Here is a 19,796-nt window from a genome sequence, read left to right on the forward strand (position 1 = left end):
TATGAAGGGTTTTTTTTAAAAAAGAAATTTCAACTTTACAGCACAGCAAAACTCTATTATTCTACAATGTTCAGGATTTAGAAGACTTCTTTTTCCCAAAATCAAATAATTGCTTCTTTCTCGTCATGGGAGCTATTGAGGGCTTTGGTGTACTCTCATTGAAGACAACAGTGTTCCCTGGGGAACGCAGTGAGACCACATCAGACCACAGAAACACAAGTCTGAGGCAACTCCCTTGCTTTTATTTTTCAAACTCTGATAGTAGAAGACTAGAGGAAGGCAGAGTACAGTAATTTATGCCCCATTGCTAGAGCCTTCAAGCAACTCATATTCAGTTTGATGTAGGATGCTGGTTCAAGCTGCAATTCATTCGTATAAATGACCTTCTACAAATGTTTTATTCCAGATCACAAAGGCATGAAATCTACTTTAAGTCTAAAAAAAAAAAAAAAATTAAAATAATATCTTACCCCTTCTTCTTGATTGCCTTCTCTAACATTTTCTCGTATGAGACCTTTTCTTTATCATATTGTGCCACTACTTTGTCAATTTGTGTGCAGTGCAACTTCTGCATAGCGCTGTGCTCCTGGAAAACAGTAGGACCTTACAATTAGGTTGCTGGATTTTTAATGTTTAGTTTTCTTACAGTGTAAAAATATCAGTGCAGTGTATGAACAGATAACTTTGACAATGGAATATAATCTATTTAGCCATCTGGTATTAAAGGTTCCAGATATTCCACCATAAGCACTAAAACATTTATTCTTTGTTTAAAAAAAATGAAAATCTGTAGCGGACCTTAAAAATACGGTATATGGTTACCTTACAACAAAAGAATGATGAGAAAAAGCTTCATCTTTTTGAATAAATGTCCATTTAAGTGCAATGTAAAAAATCAGATTTACAAGCTCAGATCAGATAATTCAAAACTTCTGAATGCAGGAGAGCAAAACTCAGCCCAGTTCCCCGTTCCTTTATGTGTTTCATACTGAACACAGTGCTAGCCCCTTGGCCACTGCAAATCAAATAGCCAAATAGCTCCAAGTCCAAACAACAGCTAAAAATCAAATCACTAACAACTGACATTCTGAAGATCTGGCCCATGACCCCTAACGACAGCTGCAATCTCATCATTAAGAAATTCCACCTCATTGCAGAGCAGCTCCCTGTGCAATACAATTTTCAGCTACACATGCAGACTGTTGTAAATAACCACTGCCCCCGTTTTCCCCCCAAACAATACAGCACATACTGATAAACTGAACATAAAGGGCTACCTGTGAGCTGTCTGACATCAACAGCTAACCTGCTGGCACTCCTATAATTATGTGATTTACACTGGTGAAGTGGCAGAGGAGATTATCTATGGAAGGGGAAGAAAAAACTGTTCCTATAATTAAAAAAATTAATCACTAACGCGCACATTACACACTTGGGTCTAGCATACAGACAGTTCCTCCACATTACAAGACTTACCCGAAACAACACGCTTCACTTAGCACTTCTTTATTGAACTTGACTTCGTATTCTCCTTTAGCAGAACAGCTACTCATAACGATGCAAATATTTAATTACCACAGAGAGCACTAAATAGTGAATTTACATTACAATAAGAAATTTTTTTTTGTTAATTTACATTATTTTATTAATATGCAATTGCTTCACATTTTATCTAATTGTGACAAAAAGCCTTGCATTAATTAATATGGCTTCTTCCAGGACTTTATCTCTATTTCATTTTATACCTCATTTTGCATTTATTCTACCCTCGCTATTCTACTGCCCTTTGTTATTATTTTCTATACACCTGTGTTTGCCTTATCACTGTTTCTTCCTCTAAAAATACTAATTAAAGACTTTTACATTCCCTTTTACCAAAACATTAATACAAATGTTATGATGCTTTTAAAAATCTAGCCCTGGGCTGTACTCAAGCACTCCAACATCTGCCACGCAGTTCCCCGGGGAGCACGTACACCTTCCAAATTTTGTATTTAGTGTGGGGAATGGAATTTTCTGTTCTACAGAGGATTTAAAGGGGAAACAAACAGACTCTATCAATATTAAAACATGCCAGCTTCGCCAGGGAGTATTTACACTGACTAAACAGGTAGGAAAAAATACGGACAGTGAAAAGAAGGACATAAGCTTGGCAGCACTAGCCATCCACAGGTGAAGTGACTGAGAGCATCTCTCAAACTACCTGCTCTCCTCTAGATGAGCACAATACAATTCTCACTATAAAGACTAAGGGCAAGCATTGCAAAGCATGAGACACGTGACATTTCTGCATAACTTGGGAGGGCATATCATCACATAGAGCTAGAATCCCTGCTTTTCCCTCAGGACAACCATGATTTAAGCCTTCTCTCTTCATCCCAAACCCACTGTAATGTTCTGCAGACTCCGCTCTACTGCTACTAGCACACAACTCTACCTTGTATCTGAAACAGATCTACTGTGGACCATATCCCCCTCATTTCCTTCCCTGGTCCTTCTTCCCATTCAGTTCATGGAACATGCATTTGTTTGTGCACAATAGAAAAAGAGCTGGAAGAGGAAGATGTGCTATTAACAACCTCCACATGCAAGGCACAAAGAGTAGTAGGAGTCAACTCCCTACCAGAGGTCCCTTGATGTATATGACCTTCAGTCCCTGGAACACTATTTAAAATGGGTTACCTGATGTGAGTTTGATTGTCTATCTATGCTCAAAGGAAAATTCATCACAAACTTCTACGTTCCAAACTTCTGTCAAGATTCTAAGAAACACGAGTGGTTTCGTAGTATCGTAAACACCCTCAGTGTATTATGTTTTCAGATGCAAACAAAGTTTCAGGTGGTAACCTGATTGATTCAGAATATGTTTGCAGATAAAAGTCTCCTCAGCTAGGTCTCATGATTTCTTCAAGTGCACTGAATTTGCAGTTTGAATTCACACACCTTGTACATGAATATATTCACAAATTACATTGAAGGACTACATTACAAACTGAAGCCACAGTTCAGCCAGGATTCTGAGAGGCCACGTAATTGATCACAGCAAGAATCCATAGAAAAAAAAAGTAAGGAATCATACACAGTTCCATTAAAGACGTGGGGGGGAGGTGGGTGGGGGTGGTTAGAAATCACAATTCATTCTATTGAAGAGAAGAGGAAGTAAGTTCCTATGACACAGACTGTTATTCCTGCCTGGTATCTCCCTAAAGCAATATCAATGCTCCTGTGTACAACTGAAAACTGAAGCCTGAAGGATTTTCATTACAGAACACAAAACTGAGGAAATAAAGAAGAAGAAACTATAATTTCCAAATGAACAGCCCATTTTGTAGAACTTCATTAATCTAGATTCCCATAGCCTTTTTAGCCTTTTGTACTGTCGCTCTTGCATTGTGAAATGGAGATTTTTTTAATGTTCTTTTTTTTACTAGTCTTTATTTCAAACAGTACATCTATTCAATGGCAATATAAATGTGCAGGAGATGAATTCCGAGATTTCTATTTTTGGGTGGTAATTATGCCATTCTAGTTACTGTCTATGCCCATATTAAATTCCTTAAGGAGGCACTTGTGACTATCACTGTTGTGTCTGAAACCGCTGGAACTGTATACCACAACTATAGATCACAGAATCATAGAATGGTTAGAGTTGGAAGGGACCTTCAAAGGCCATCCAGTCCAAACCCCCCTGCAAGGAGCAGGGACATCTCCAACCAGATCAGGTTGCTCAGAGCGTCATCCAACCTGGCCTTGAACGTTTCCATGGATGGGGCATCCACCACCTCTCTGGGCAACCTTTAATCATTTGTTGTGCTGTTGACTGCTAGAGAATATATCATGATAATCCCTCACTATCCTTCCTTTTCTGTCTAATCCAAGAAGCACAAAAACTATGTGACATCCCTGCAAAATATTAACATCCAGTAAGGGCCCAGAGAAGCAGGCTGCTAAGAGACAAAACCAGTGACTGAGACTCTCATATACGCACATCTTCTTGCCTTCACAGCCCATCTACCCGTGATGCTACCCCAGATCATTTACCCAAACAGTACTCAAGATCTAACTTGATAAAAAAAAGATATAAACCAATGGACATCATACAGACACATCAGCCATTCTGCAGTTGCACAGTAATATTCATAGTGGCAGACTAAAGTTACTCCAGGGACTGCAGGCAGGAAATACTTTATTTCAAAAGCTGCCCAGTGTAGGTGTTTTTGTGAAGGCATTGTTTAAGAAAAAAAATTCTGCAATATGCAGATATATTATTTTAAAAATCAGCAAAACCACAGGTTACCGGACCTAAGAGTCAAGAAAGAGTTATTACTAACATAGAATTTTTTTTTAAATGGTCATAATTACATTAATTTGCCACTGTTCTTCAAAAGTCAAATAAAATGAATACTACACAGCATCAGAGGTTGATAGCTTGCAAAATAAGTGCCACTACAAAAGTATTCTGGTTTGCTTGTTGGCAGTCCTGTCTAGTGGTTCCAAAAGGTGCACTTCACATGCCTGGACTTTAAACAGACTCAGGAAGGACAGAATCTCTTTCTTGCTTTCTGTAGTTTTCAAGATCTGGCCACTACTGCATTACTGCCCCTTAAATAATGGCAGTATTACAGATGATGTAAAGGAACACAATCCATACACGGGCCAACAGTTTCAAACTCCTCGCAACAGCTGCTCATCTACTTTGAAGTGACAGAGGACGACTGTGAGCAAATTTGTCACACAGACAGAATCCCAAGGGCTGGCACCAGCTTCTCATATCCCACCGGTTCTTATGGCACCTCCATAACCTGAAGCAATAAGGTAATGCTGACAGTTGTTTCTTTACAACTGATATTTTTTTCCAAACTCTGTTTGTGAAGGTGAGGATTCTTGAGAAAGCTCACTCATTTCTTGACAGAGACACTTACTCTTTTTTTTTTCTCCCCTCTTCCCCTCTTCCTGTCCCATCCCATAGGGCCAACTTTGCTCACTGTCCAACAGACAACAAAGAATTTACTTTACCTATAATCCTTGCAACACATCCGTCCCCTAAGAATACTGTATTTCTCATGGTATCACCAAAGAAATCTGTGTTAGCTTCCCACTGCTTGACTTTTTTTTCCTCCAGTTTTTAAAGAATCACAGCCCATATTCTTCGCCTATCTGGCAAACCTACACTGTTTTCTCATGGTGACCTGTCTCATTCCAGATCCAGAATGCCCTGTTAGGTGAAACCAGTTCATAATGCAACCAAATGGGCTGACCATCATCTTTGCCCGCAAAAACAAGCATCTGTTTTTCACCACAATGTTACCTCAGTCATATTCACACAGACTTACTTTTTTAGAGACTAAACAAGCCTGCAGAATATGCACCCTCTACCCTTCAACTCTCTCTTCCTTCAAAGCCAGGCCAAAAACTAAGGAGAGGATTTGGTTCAAAAAACTAGAGGCAACAGTTCTGTTGCAGAACTGAATGGGTTCTTCTGAAGCAGACAAACCACTTGCACACTGACTCTGAAACTAAATTCCCTGTGAAATACTGACACTCAATACAGCTTGTCCTGTCTTTAATTTCTGATTGCTCTATTATTCCCTCACAATCCTTCAGGATTTCTTTAAAAGCACTGTCCTGTCTTCACAGAGCTTTATATATGTACTTTTTACATGATTCTCAAATCTGAGTGAAATCTCAACTCTTAACTATTCATAGACTTTGTGAAATCCAAAACTCTGCATTTGTGAAATCCAGAACTCCACATTTTTTTTTGCAAGCTACTAATCTGACATTAGGGAATGGACAAATTTAATTTTAAAAGTCACAGACCGGTTGCCTAGTAATGATGATATTAAGAACAGTGGTCTTTCTGACAATCTAATGGTCTCTATCCTACTTAACTAGAAGTCTTATTTTTCCTACACAAAAGTGAAAAAAGAACAGTGAAGATTGCACCTGCCCAGATATCCTTCTCTTAAAAAAAACCAGATTAATAACAAAGCCATCAAAAAGCGAAGTCACAGTGTATGAAATGTCTCTGTGTGTACGTATACAGGGTATTACAGTTGTAAGGAGCTATGCCACGTAGGAAAAACAAATTACTGACAATATGCAGAGGGCTGTTAGGAGAATTTTATTGTGTTGCTGCAGTCAAAATGGCTGAAAAACTGAACAGAAGTAAATAAAAAAAAAGATAGCATCGAAGAAATACACAGAGAGTGTTGCATCCTGAAAAGACTGGCACCAGTCAATTTTTGTATAAATCTGGAAATGTGGTGCTGTAGCTGTTCTATACCCTGACAAAACAGGGCTGATGTGTTTTCATACAGAGTGACCTGCCTCCACCAGCCAGCATGTCCGCGGAGCTGCTAATACTTCTCTACACTGAGTGGATGCCATCAGTAAGAGACCCTTACTGCTGCCATCTTCCTTAGCCAGCTCTGCCCAGGGTACCAGATTAGCTCCTACACTGCTTAGATCAGAGCTCCTTCCTCTCAACCTGCTCTCCCTCCTACGCTTGCATGTGTTCATTTTCCATAATGACTTTTTCAAGGCTGACTTTAGATGGAGAAGTACTGGACTTTTCCTTCTATAAACAACATGAACAAATCCCTCTTCTGTTTACTTATTTTTTTTCATATCTCTACAGTGTCCATGGATAAATGAAAGCCAACCTGTTCCTTGAACTTCTAAATTCATTCTGCTTTATACGCAGGCTTCCTCAAGCTGATGACGGATAACTAACTGCATAGCTCTCCTGCTCCATCCCAGCTGATAAAACACATTAAAACCAGTGATGAGTACACCAAGCACTTCCCTCAGATCACCTGTGAGCTGATATGGCCACGCTCATCTGCTCACACTCTCCTCTCCAAATTGAGGAAGCTGCCCTTATTGGAGCCTTTAGCAAGGCATGCTCTAGGCAGGCACTTTCTTGTTAGGAGAGACTTGGATTTGTTCAGTTTGTAGTTAAAACCAGCAGGACACAGGCTGGCTCAGAACTAAAATAGCTGTGCTTGAGCTAATGCTAAAAGCCCTTCTGAGTACACAGCATTTTCAGGTTGTGGCTGGCAATTTTTTCCTCAGATTAGAGAAAGCAAGTGCAAGGCTGAAGAGATGGATCAATTTTTTAACATTAGCAAGCACAGTCTTGGCTAAGATATCCTTACGCTATTGCGCATCACATATATCATGGACATAGATCATTCAGTATGGCTGTTTTCTATGCAACTACGGTACCATTTTCATCTGCAAAAAGCTGCTACAGCAAACTGCTGGATGCTATCCAATGAATGAGAAAGGAGTATTTAAAAACAAGAAGCCCCCTAAAAGATCAGCCTTATGAAGGTCTAGAAACTGTGCCCAGAAGTGTGGATGACAGACATTTTTTCTTCAGCATGGCCTTTCCACACAACACCAAAATGGAGAAATCACTAATTTGCCTTCTGCATAGAGTCAGTACGGAGTCTGAAATGCAACTATTTAATTTTCTTATACTATCTTTAATACTAAGAGCCCCACAAAAGTGGCAATTATTGAAAGCAAGTTCTTCATACTTCATTGTACAGACGTAGAGTCCCACACTCAAACAAGTAATGAAAATAAACACAAAGACTGATATTAAAAATAACCAGGCACCTACATTATGCCAGACCTGCAAAGAAATCTGCAATCAAAAAGAGCAATGGAATAACTGCCCCAAAAACCCAGAATGGATTTGTGCATATTGCCAAAATTCAGAATTTAAGATAATTTCTTCACTTGTTATGCCTCTTTCTGTAACAAGAGTAATGGTTTTATAATGAGAAAGGGCAGGAGAAAATTGGCTGTGATTTGCTGATGTAAAGTGTATTTGTGATAGTGTTGTACGCATTTGGGACATCGCTGCCATAGTACCAAGCAAAAAGCTGACTATATAGTGGATAACACAGACACAAGTAAGGAGGAATAGGGCATTTAATTTTTCAGTTACACATTGCACTTCTCTCTGGCAGTTTTCCAGTTTCTCCAGTGCCTGTCTTCAATGCAGCACCCTCTCACATCATTGCTGCCTTTTTTTCCCAAGGTGCCTGTCAATATGTCATGCAAGAGGGAGCTAGATAAAATCATTATGTGAAAAATATGAGCTTTGGACGCTTATATGGGTCAAAGAAACGCACACCGAAACTCAAGGAGACATACAAAGGGTTGCTAAAGGCAAAATTTGCCTACTGGAGCATGTTTCAGTACATTTAAAACACATATGCCTTTCTTGGTGGTCCAACTACTGTTCCTTAGTTTTTCCCTACAATTTAATTAGGAGCTGTCTGTGCTAGTGAGCGCTGCAACCTTTTTCAGTTGGAGCGTGTTGCTCAGCGAGCTCTTAATGATCATACCTTTGCATGTTTCTTCTTTAAGGCATTCAGCTCTTTCTGCTGTTTCTTTAAATGCTTTATGTAAGCCTACAAAGAGATAAGTTGGATCAATTTTTCTGTCGTCATATTGACTGTAACCAGATAAAATCCTGGCTACTTAAAAAAACCCCAAACAATTAGGAACATATTTTGAAAAGCTTCTATCCAAACTTACCTTCATTTGCTTTAAATCTTCTATCTTCACTTGAGGAATAAGGTCTATACCTAGGAAGGTATTCATACAATTTATCTAAAGCTTCATACATACTTGTATATATCATACTCTTTAATTTGAGTTTTATCACAAAAAGTGACATTTAAGTTAGCAATTAACAAATGTTTTCTACAACATTAAAAATAATCGCAGCTTAATGAGAAAATTATTCATCAAGATATAGCAAAGATACAGTTAATTTATTTTTCAAATGCACAGCTCAATCAATTGCCTTGTGAAAAAAATAAATTAATCAATGAGTGTATTTTAATCTCTTACAGTTCTGGACTAAAGTGTCAAAACACAGCCATTTAAGAATTGAAAAAGCTCCTTTTTAGAAAAAGCACAGCAAACCATTTATGTACATTAAAACTGAAGCATGCATACTTCTGAATTGCGGTTCATAGCTGGAGATTGCTCTGGCATCACTCATTTCAGGGAGGGATAATTCTTGGGTAAGATTCTACATGACTACATAAAGAATTAAGTGAGTTTAGGTATACTACTACTCCTTAATTTGAAACACAAATTGTGGGACTGAAAATTTACCAGCAGGCTGCATGTTAGTGGAGGTGAAATTTGATTTTGGTTAATACCAGGCTATGAGAAAAGGGGCAACAGTATACTCCACTACTAAAGGAGAGTCAAAAATGGAGGAGAAACACAAAATCATAAGAAGTGGAAATTCTAATGAAAATTCAGTACAACAAGCAAATCTATCACACAAGACTAACTGTACTACTTAGATGAATGAAAATATATTTTGATAACACTAACTGCAACACAAACAAAAATAAATCTCATTTCATCTTTATGCTTTAATATTTTTGTGACATATTATGAATTTTTTAACTACTAAGCACACCCTACATATAATGATTAATAAAAATATAATATAATAAAATATAATCATAATCATTAATAAAAATGTCAATGAGGGTTGTAATGCATAGGTTTTTTTCTGAGTTTTTACACAAAAATATTGTGCAGTTGTTCAGTAATATACTCCAAACATATTTAGTTAAGCACTATTAATAGTGTCTGTGGACTATAAGATTTCCCCTGACTTGAAAACGAGTTGCTGCCTTTTGAGGTGAATTTAACTGGAAAATACATTTTCAGTTATGATGCTGTAAAAGAAAAAAAAAAAAAAGGAGGGCAGAGAGGAGGTAGGCAAACTCTTTAGGTAGCAAAATTTTTTTATTTTCTTAGGGGCATAATATTCTACTCAATTATACTATTAATGTTGGGCTAGTGTATGATGCTGGAAAAATTTAGGCACAGGTAGATCTAGAAGTTGAAGTTTTATAAAAGGAAATCCAAACCAAGGATAGTTACATGGGCTATAAAAATGACCAGCTCTATTTTAACACGAGAGAATACGGATAAAAAATGGTTGCAGATAGACTGTGTAAGTACGGAAATCTCAGTTTAAGACCATAGCTGCATCAGGCGTGCTGTGTTCTAAACAAATTTCCTCAGAATTTTATTTCAAAAGCAGATAATTTACTTTGTTCACCAGGTCTGACTCCATGACAACCAGGAATTAGTTGCCAGCCCCAGCAGATTTCATGCTTAGTTAATGCACAATAAAACCGATACTTGTGCATCTTGGAGATGATACATGAAATACGAAAACATCTCACTGCATAATATCATCCGGGTTTTAGCCCAGGGAAAAACTTTGAAAGAGTTCAGGAACCAGAGATGACCTGTTTTGTTGCCAAAAGTGACTCCAGAGAAACAGCATCTTGTTTCTCAAGAGATCCCTTCACATGTGTGTATTCGGCCATGTCTGCTTAAGTTTAAGAACAAGAGCATCAGTGCTCCTTTTCACTCCTATCAATCCCTTTGGGCCAAGGTGGATGAAACAGAGTGAACCAGATCCTAATTGTTGTGGCCCATTAACAGAAATATTTGTTGTGTTTCATTCAGCTGTACAAATTTGTTTTCGCACTTAATCTTTATTACCTGTGATGATATGTGAGAAACAAATAATCCCATTTGACTCTAAGATTATTTTGTGGAATGAACAGTGAACAGCGAGGAAGAAATACTTATTCACTTACAAATGAGCACATTTAATAAGGATATTTTTTACAATAAACATGCTATTTCCATAATCACTATTCAGAGTAAAACCACACATTGAAAAAAAAACATTTCTAATTGTTGGGAAATCTCTACAGAACCCAATGAATTCTAAATACCTTTAATTACTTAAATCTGCAACTCTGCCAAGGGATTTGTGGAGAGAAAAAAAAAGCAGAAGAGTCTCTCTGCTCTGGAGTATACCAGAAAATGGTCACTCCTATTGTGTTCCTCCAGTAGATTTTTAGTAAACTACCCCCAGAGTCATGCAGGTTACTACAGTAGGTGTATAGCTACACAAAGAGGTCACTTAGTAAAATAAAGCTGTATTGGCTTTTTATGGCCATTTTAGTAACATACAAGATTTATTCGTGATTAGACAAAGACCATTCTCAATGGCAAAAGAAGTCACCTTCTAAAAGGGTAAGAATGAATAGAATTGTGAAACTGAAATTGAGCAATGAGTACTTTTATGTGACTTTCTGAATCACTTCAGAACTGAGGAAGTAGCATGTGATTTTTCTCTACCTTTCTTAGTGTCGGTCCCAGATCCAAAGCCTGCTGTGGTACTTGGTCGAAGTTCAGAGCTACTCTGAGGCGTTACATTGGCTTTGGCATTATTGGCTTTTCCTTTTCTATCGTTCTTCGAAGTGTCATTTGGTACATCAGCTATATCACTCTGAAAGAAACATTTGTCTCATAATAAATTGTTGTTTTACCTGTAGTGTAAAAGTTTGGGTATGGGAAATTTCTGAACATGCTTACTTTAAACATAATTAACGAAATTGCAACATGCTTTCAAACAACACTATACTCAGTAAAGTATTTGTAACCTATTTTAAACGGCTATCTACTAAAGTATGGCTCCTTTCTAATTTCTCAAAATTTCTTCTTGTAAGGGATGTGTTAGTACGATCCATGAAAAGTCAGTTAGTGAACAGTATTTCAGTACACATTAAATAACATATGCCAACGTATCTCAAAGCAGGACAAAGAGGCTTATATTTGAAAATGAGAAATGATAAGGTAACATGCATCAATGGAGAAGGACCAGTTTAGTTTAAAAAAAAAGAACATAGCATGAACGTAAATGGGCTGTGTTTGGCACTATGTTCTACTTACAGTTTCGATACCCATAGCTCTCATTTGGTCTGCTCTTTTTTCTGTGATAGACAAAAATTTCTTTGGATCTGATAAAGCATCCACAATATCTGTAAGAAAAAAAAAATAAACTTTTTATGATCTGCAGAGGCATTTGGAAGTAAATGTTTTACAAGAGCCATGTTGTTATGAGCCACGGCTTGCAACAGTAGTCCAGCTTTCCATAGTGAACCTGGCAGAAGTGAAAGCGCTCATCGACACAGCACTTGAACACACCAGGAACATGAATCAGTTTATAACGCACCAAGGGACTGGTATTAATCTAAGTACCTTATTTAGGAAAAACACGCTGACTCCATCATACCAAAATTACCCTAACTTACGCCCAGTTGAAGACACTAGTATTTGAGACCAGAACGGGATCTCCTGAGCCACAAAGCACTAACAACTTTGTCTCTTGGTTATTTGAGGGGGTGCTGAGTGACCTGCATGCCCCCCTGACTGCAGGGAATTGTAGAAAATGCTGTTATATTTCCTAGCTAAGCAGCAGTTTCAGATGGGTGGTTGAAGCTATCGGGGAAATATGTTCTCACTCACCTTTGTGATGCTCCGTGTCTGGAACACAGCAAGCTGTGAAATGGCTTTCCCGTGAACTATAATGACCAATGTTTGAATCTTGCACATGAAACAGTACCACTAGTGCTACCATAGTAGTACCCAGCACCAGATATCGTACAGATTACTGAATCTGTTTTCCATATGCAGCGATAAATGTGCAAGCATAGGTTTACAGGAAGACAAAGACACATTAATCTTTACCTGCATAATGAATAACTCCATTCATGCTTAAATTCAATAGTCAAAGAATTCACAAATTGCAAAGGAGGCCCTGCACAGCAAGAAATTATTTTACAAATGAAACTGATTCAGCACCTAAAATAATAATGCACTCAGAGACCACAGCAGTGATTTGCTTTGATGATCCCTCTGAAACTTTAACTTCAGTATTCTGGAGAAGAGAGTCACTAGTCTCAGTTAATAAGCCTTTCTTGTCAGAGTAGTAACTTAAGAAAGGAAATTTGAATGCTGCAGCCCGACTGACTCATCATTCACTACAAAATATTGGCATTTAATTAGCCCAGGTTTTTGTCACGACCGTTGGGAGGACCATGGGCAGCGCTTCTCTTGCAAGGAAGCTGTTAACTTTGCAGCATGCCACAAAGCCTTATTTTTGGCTGCTTATGAGTGAAAGATAAATGCTTTTGTACCCTTACAGTTCTAGATGGTCTCAGCATAATAGGCCATTATTTCTGCAATGACAGGTCTGACACATACGGTTTTCATCATCATTTGAATTTTGCTCATGATTCACATCATCTCTTCAGCCATATTCCAAGTTAGCTTACCATGATGTAAGACAGAGAAGCTGGTTCACTGACCAGGTCTGTAAAAACATCCAACCCATCCAAAGCTGTGGGAAGAACCTCGCTTCCTTCTTGTGCAAACTAGGGGCTGGACTATATAATCTCCTTTCCAACCTAAGTTGTTCTATGAAACGTTCCTCTGAAGTCACCGGATGCAATTCCCAAGCAAAAAAATCACAGACAGGGCTCCCATTCTAATAAAAGTTGTATTAAATACACAGTATTACCCTTGACAACTCTGTTTATCTACACAAATAGGTTGTCTCCAGTAACTCTCATGACCCAATGACGTCTCCTGGAACTTCACATACACAAAAACCACGTAGAATTTATTTTCAGCCATAACAATGGCCTTGTAGCTCACCACCCACTGTTTCCCCTTACCCTACCTTAGCAAGCACATCTTTGTGTCCTTGGGACACACTCTTCAATGAAAATCCAGAACTACCCTGCTAACACGATGCGTCATTTGAAAATGGAAACTGATTATCATGAGCTTCAAGGTTACATTACTAATGTTTGGGAGAGCGAGACCTTTGTGAATTGTATTACTAACCATACAAGCACATCACCAAAGGCTCAGCATTTCTACAAGGGGGATGTGACTCATCACTGCTTCTCACATTGTCATTTGTCCTCTGCTTACGTTTTTCTTTCTCCCCAGCGAGGTAAGGTGGGGGTGGGGAATAGCATTTTGTAGAAGAATTGCAATTAAATATAAAACTAGGAAAATCACTGTGTGAGTACATTACAGAAGACGCTAACCACTAACCCAAGTAGCCATGCTTACTTACGTACAGACTTCTATTAAAGAAGCTTCTCTTTGGAGAATGATACTTCATTTGCATTAATTTGCACCAGTATTGTGTTTTATTTGGAACAGAGTAGCTGATGCCAACAAGCCACAATGAATTACTGTTCTGGTTTTGTTTGGTGGGGGTGGGCCCTAAGGTGGCAGCTTCTGTAGGAAACTGCTAGAAGTTGCGCCCCTTTGTTCAGTGGACTTGGCCGGGCCTAGGGCGGATTTGCTGCTGGCCAAGGATGAGCCAATTGGTAGCAGAATGTCCTGTGATAATACCTCTGTGATAACGTATTTAAGAAGGGGAAAACAGGAAAAAAATGGAGAAGATGTGAAGCAGCTGAGCAGGGGCAGAGAGAGGGAGGCGCGAGCCTTGTGGGCCTTGCAGGCCTCACCCTCTGGCCTCCCGCCGGGCAGCCGACTGGGCCCAACTCAGCCTGGCCTGGCTGCAAGAAGTGGAGAGGAGATGAGAAGTGAATAAGATGTAAAAAAGATCCTGAGAGACATCTGCCAGCTTGTTGTGAGGAACGGCTGCAGACGCCAAGGTCAGTGAAGAAGGAAGGGGAGGAGTAATGCGGCTCCTGGTCAAGATTCCTCTGCAGCCCATGGTGATGACCATGGTGGAGCAGGTTGTCCCCCTGCAGCCCATGGAGGCCCACGGAGGGGCAGAGATCCACCTGCAGCCCGTGGAGGACACCACGCCGGAGAAGGTGGAGGCCTGAAGGAGGCTGTGGCCCATGGAGGGCCGCTGGGACAGCTGTTCTAGAGGGACTGCACCCCGTGGAAGAGATGACCCACGCTGGAGTGGTTTCACAAAGGACTGTGGCCTGTGGGAGGGACCCCACGGTGGAGCAGGGGAGGAATGCAAGGATTTCTACCCCAATGATGAAGCAGCAGCGTGAAACAATGTGTGATGAACTGACCGCAACCCCCATTCCCTCTTCCCCCCTGTGCCGCTCGGGGTGGGGGGGGAAGGAAGGTAGTAGAGATAACGTTAAGCTCGGAAAGAGGGAGGGGTGGGGGAAGGTTATTTTGTTCTCTGTCTCATTCTCCTGCTAGTTTTAGAAATAAATAAATACCTTTCCCCAAGTTGAGTCTGTTTTGCCCATGATGGTAACTTTAAGGATTTCTCCCTGTCCTTATCTCAAACCTTGAGCCGTTTTTTCCTTATATCATCTCCTCCTATTCTCTCGGAGGGTGGGGGGAGTGAGAGAGAGACTGCGTAGTCTGGGCCCGATCAGGGCTGAACTACGACAATTACTAATATGAAAAATAAAATTATGCATCTTTTAAAGCCTACAATGTATTACCCATTCTAGTTATTTTTCGGTGCAAACTTTTAACACACAGGTTAAAAAAAAAGAAATAAAGAAAGTAGGCAGCTATTGAACTGAGCTATACCTTCCCTACAGGTTTGCTAAAACAACCATGGAGATCCTGTGATAGCTTATAAAACAATGAGAGGTTCACTGCAGATGATAAGTAATTAAAAAACACACACCAACAGAACACTAATGATTCCACTCGAGTGTCAGATGTTATCTCCCAATTGTTCATCATGCTGTTGTCCTATGTCAATGATAAAAATACATGAGATGTGTCAAAACTTCCTGGGAAGGGAGAGGAGAACTAACAATTGAACTCATTTAGTTCATGCTAATATGGACTCTGCAGTGACAGTAAGCTATGACAACCAGTTCTCTCATTCTGGTAGCATCATACTGTAATTATACTGTTACTTTGGGGTAGTAACGTCCTCATCTCTACCACGTAAACCATCTGTAGAAATACTGACAACATAGCAGATCAACCAGTACTGAATTGCACACATTTTGCCACCGCTCAGGATAAATGATCATGGCTCTGACAGCCTGATCATGGAAATGGCTCACATGAAAAATTACTTTCCTGAAAATCCCAAAATAATTAAACCACACTAAAAACATGTAAAATTGGGAGAGAAAAATGCAGAAAGGTTTTGGATGCTAAATTATTTCAGTGTCCATTTTTAAATGTATGCCAGTATTCTCAAGAACACAAAAGTGGTTTTATTTGAAAAAGCACGTCTAGATTCTGCATCAATTGTTTATACCAAACAATATAGCTGAAGTACACGTTAATCTTACAAATATTTATGTCAGAAAAAAAGTAATTAAAAAAATTAAAATAAGAATCTTCCTTAAATGTCAGTACAGACATTCAAATTGAGCTAACTAGTATTAGCTTATTTTCCATATTATTTTGTCATTTAACAGATACGCGTCACTGTCACGAACACTGAGGCAGGCACTTGGTCTGAAAGCTCATTTCATAATGGAATATGCGGTGTTTCCAAGGAGTTAAAATACTAAATCTTTCCAATCCTCCAGTATTGCATCTCTGCTTCTGGCTGGCATACTGACACCGCAGTACTTCAGTATTTCCACCCCAACACTCAAGACTGAGTGCACAGGTTTAGCTCACCTCCAAAACCGTCAGGCACATATGTTTTAAGCACAATGTTGCAGAAAACCGTTGGAAGGGAGAGTGGTTTGTTGCCCTCATTCCGAAGGGAAATGTGTCTGTAACCTGCTTGCAGACCATCCAGAGGCAGGATCCTCTGACCAATCAACTTGTTATTGTCATCATACACCGCTATTCTCAGGACAGCCAGATCGGGCAGAATAACCTGGAAAGCCATACAATGAAAAAAATTCAATGAAACTAATACAGTAGCACCCTCCCCACCTCCCACGTTTGAACTTTTGTATGCCAGAAACAAACTATCATCACTGTAAGATAATGTTATTCCCTGAAAACTGCACACTTTGAGATAATCTTTCCTAGAAAAGCTTTTTTTTTCACCCTAAATAATAGGTGGGTTTCAGAAAAAGCAAATCCTGCAGCTTACAGTTAAGCTAGCTAAATATTTTGCATATTTATTTTTCACTACTGAAGACTGGTGACGCTGGTAAGAAGGCAGGTAAATAAGACCTGGGAAATGACAGATACAGGGTAGATAGTGCTGAATCAGGAGGAACCATGACAGAAAGACGGAATTTGGGATGTATCCAGAAGGGTAGTGAAGAATGGAAAGAGTGCAAGCACGAGCTGATGGGGATGTATGCTGGACTACGGGAGAAGCAGGCAGAGGGCAGGCCGGGGCGACAGACCTGCCGAAAGGGTGTGCTGCGAGCAGAAGTGGGTGTGCTGAACTCACAACACGAAGGGTACATGGTATGCATGGTGGGCAGGGATGCTGCCAGCTATCTGCATCTGTCAGCCCCTATCTGGACTGGCTGAAACAGTAAAAAAACAAAACAAAACAAAACAAAACACCCCTGCCTTCTCTGGAAAAAAGCTTGCCTCAATGGTATGCTGGGAAAGGTCTTCCCACTCCTTCCCTACCTGGCTCTACTCATCGATGCTTATGGGGCAAAAGGGAAGACCTAAGTAAACTGCACCTACTATCTCCCTCGACTTAGCCCCTGCCATTTTCAGTTTTAGAGAACACAAAATAAAGCATGGTTCTGGTCTCTGAACCCACCTGAGCTATTCACAGATACGCCACTCTACTTGCTTATAACTTAGCACCCTCAGCATAGGTTATCACCAGCACTCACCCCATGCTCCCCCTTTCACAACAGAGTGACGACACAGAACTTGGGTTAGAATGACTGAAGCTTTATTTCAGTTAAAATAAAAACAAGGAAACATGACAGAAGAACAATCAAACACATTACCTGAGAATAACTGTGTAGGATTAAACAGCAGGTTGAGGAGAATACTGTAACCCAAATAGGGCAGGTGAAACCTCCACAGGCCACAGATCAGCACATCTTTCATTACACGATGGGCTCAGACATAGATTTGCTAGGGAGCAGGAGTGGGAACTAAGAAGTTTGTTGTAACCTCTCCATTAATTTGTTCTATGGTATCCTGTAATTTCCACTCTCATGACATTTTAGCACTGTGCACTCCATGCCTTTGTTTCCTCCAACTAGAGGAATTGTTCCTGCTGTTTTTATGCTACTCATTTGCTTGGTCATCAATGTCTGTCCTGATGACAATGCTAGGCTCGACATGATAAGGGCCTGAGATGGAGGAAAATAATCTCTTGCCTGACTTACAGTATGAGTTATTCAAAAGAATGTGCAACCACGTAATTGTTCATTGCAGAGTAGAGAAGAAAGTCTGAGGAATATTGGCAACAGCCACTGTACCCCTGCCACAACAGACAGTACCCCCTTTTAGACTAAAGCTGTGTGCACCCTGTAGTTTACGGGGCTCTTGATTTAAGAAATCAGACAGTAGCAGATGCGGGCCATATGGCCAGCAAGCCATGGGCAGCATGAATGCCTGTCATTGTACCTAAGCATCTTCCCTGTGCCTCCTCATGTACACAGAAAAGCACTTGAAGTCACACTCATTCCAGAAAATATTTGAGTCCAGAAAAAACTTTGCATTAGCTACATTTCTATTAAAAGCTGGCTATACTGTTAAGAAAGCAGATTATGTGTGTAATATACCCAAGTGTGAAGTGCTATCACCACTCGGCGAAGTCTGGCACTTTGGAATAAAAGAGCAACAATTTTGCATGACAACAAAACAGGTGTAAGCAAAACAGACGTTATCAAAGACGGCACTGCTAACACATGTAGTCTGGATGAAACTCCAGCTGACATAAAAAAAATAAAAATAAAAAATAGTGTGTCATATATATATAAAGATTGAGAGATAAAAACTGAACACAGATGACTTATCTCTCTTCTTTAAATTCCCCATACCAAGAAAAAAAGGTTTGTTTTGCTTTTGTTACTGAAAAAAAAAAAAAAAAGGGGACATGATGCACATGGACTACTGAAGGAGGGAGCTGGCAACACGTCTGAGGAACACAGCACCCTTCCAACTTTTCCATGTAATAACATAGACCTTAGCTTTGGATGCAGCATCTCACCTGCCCTCTGGGCTGAAGGAACACTGCAAGATAGCAGCCACTGCCAGGGCAGGGAAGAAGAAATCTCCAAGGAATGATGGTGTCCGCCAGCGGGGGCTCATTCTGAGCAGACTGCATACCTTGAACACAGGCATGGCCACGGAGGAGGTGGCTACCTCCAAGTGAGAGGAGGAAGCAAAGGGGAGGGAAAAGCCAAACAGAAACAAAAAAAAAAATCATGTGACAGCTACAGAGGTTACGCATTAGAAAAATAAAACAAAGCAAAATTAAAAAAAAACCAAACAACCTCTTGAAAGCTTATTTCAGCTTTAGATTGTTTACTGTAGTAAGCACAAACCCTACAAACCCTTTTTCATGGGAGCAGTACTTTTTCATGTGAGCAGACTGAAGCAGGGAAGGGTGGCTCAGGTGAGCAACGATGCTCATATGTAAAAGGGCTGGCACCATAAACCGTGCTTTTCAAATATCCTACCTTTCGAAATACAAATGATTCTTCATTGTAAACAGGGTTCAGACCATTGTTCATCACCATGCGCGTTCGAAATTCTTTACGTATCGTGTCCGTGGGTAAACCATACATATCCACTTCTACATACGTACCGATTTTTTTGTCTGATAAGAACTGACCAGATATTACCTGCAACACAGCAACAGAGCAGTAAGGAAAAAGAATACAAAGTACACAGCATTTTATGAATACTGGAAATATTGGTATTTTGTTATTGACAGCAGTCTGAAAAGTACTTTATTCAGAACAGATATATTTATTTCATCATATGAAAATGGTATATTTTGTGCTAAAATTGTACTTCTTTAGAAAAGCTTTTGTGATAAGACTTTAAATATA

At 39.6% G+C, this 19,796-nt stretch overlaps 1 protein-coding gene across 3 annotated transcripts in view; it reads right to left on the reverse strand.

The window, feature by feature from the left end:
* Positions 1-19,796, reverse strand: part of PLCB4 (phospholipase C beta 4) — a 209,709-nt gene that overhangs the window by 23,960 nt on the left and 165,953 nt on the right. For all 3 annotated transcript variants that reach the window (XM_086744781.1, XM_086744782.1, XM_086744783.1), the window contains 7 exons: positions 19,422-19,586; positions 16,477-16,681; positions 11,812-11,900; positions 11,218-11,368; positions 8,560-8,609; positions 8,367-8,432; positions 471-586 (listed from right to left, as the gene is read on the reverse strand). In XM_086744781.1, the coding sequence (XP_086600907.1) occupies positions 471-586; positions 8,367-8,432; positions 8,560-8,609; positions 11,218-11,368; positions 11,812-11,900; positions 16,477-16,681; positions 19,422-19,586 (842 nt within the window). The remainder of the gene's footprint in view (positions 1-470; positions 587-8,366; positions 8,433-8,559; positions 8,610-11,217; positions 11,369-11,811; positions 11,901-16,476; positions 16,682-19,421; positions 19,587-19,796) is intronic.

Source organism: Chlamydotis macqueenii, chromosome 3, assembly GCF_036417535.1.
Source record: "Chlamydotis macqueenii isolate bChlMac1 chromosome 3, bChlMac1.mat, whole genome shotgun sequence".
Classification (NCBI taxonomy): Eukaryota; Metazoa; Chordata; class Aves; order Otidiformes; family Otididae; genus Chlamydotis; species Chlamydotis macqueenii.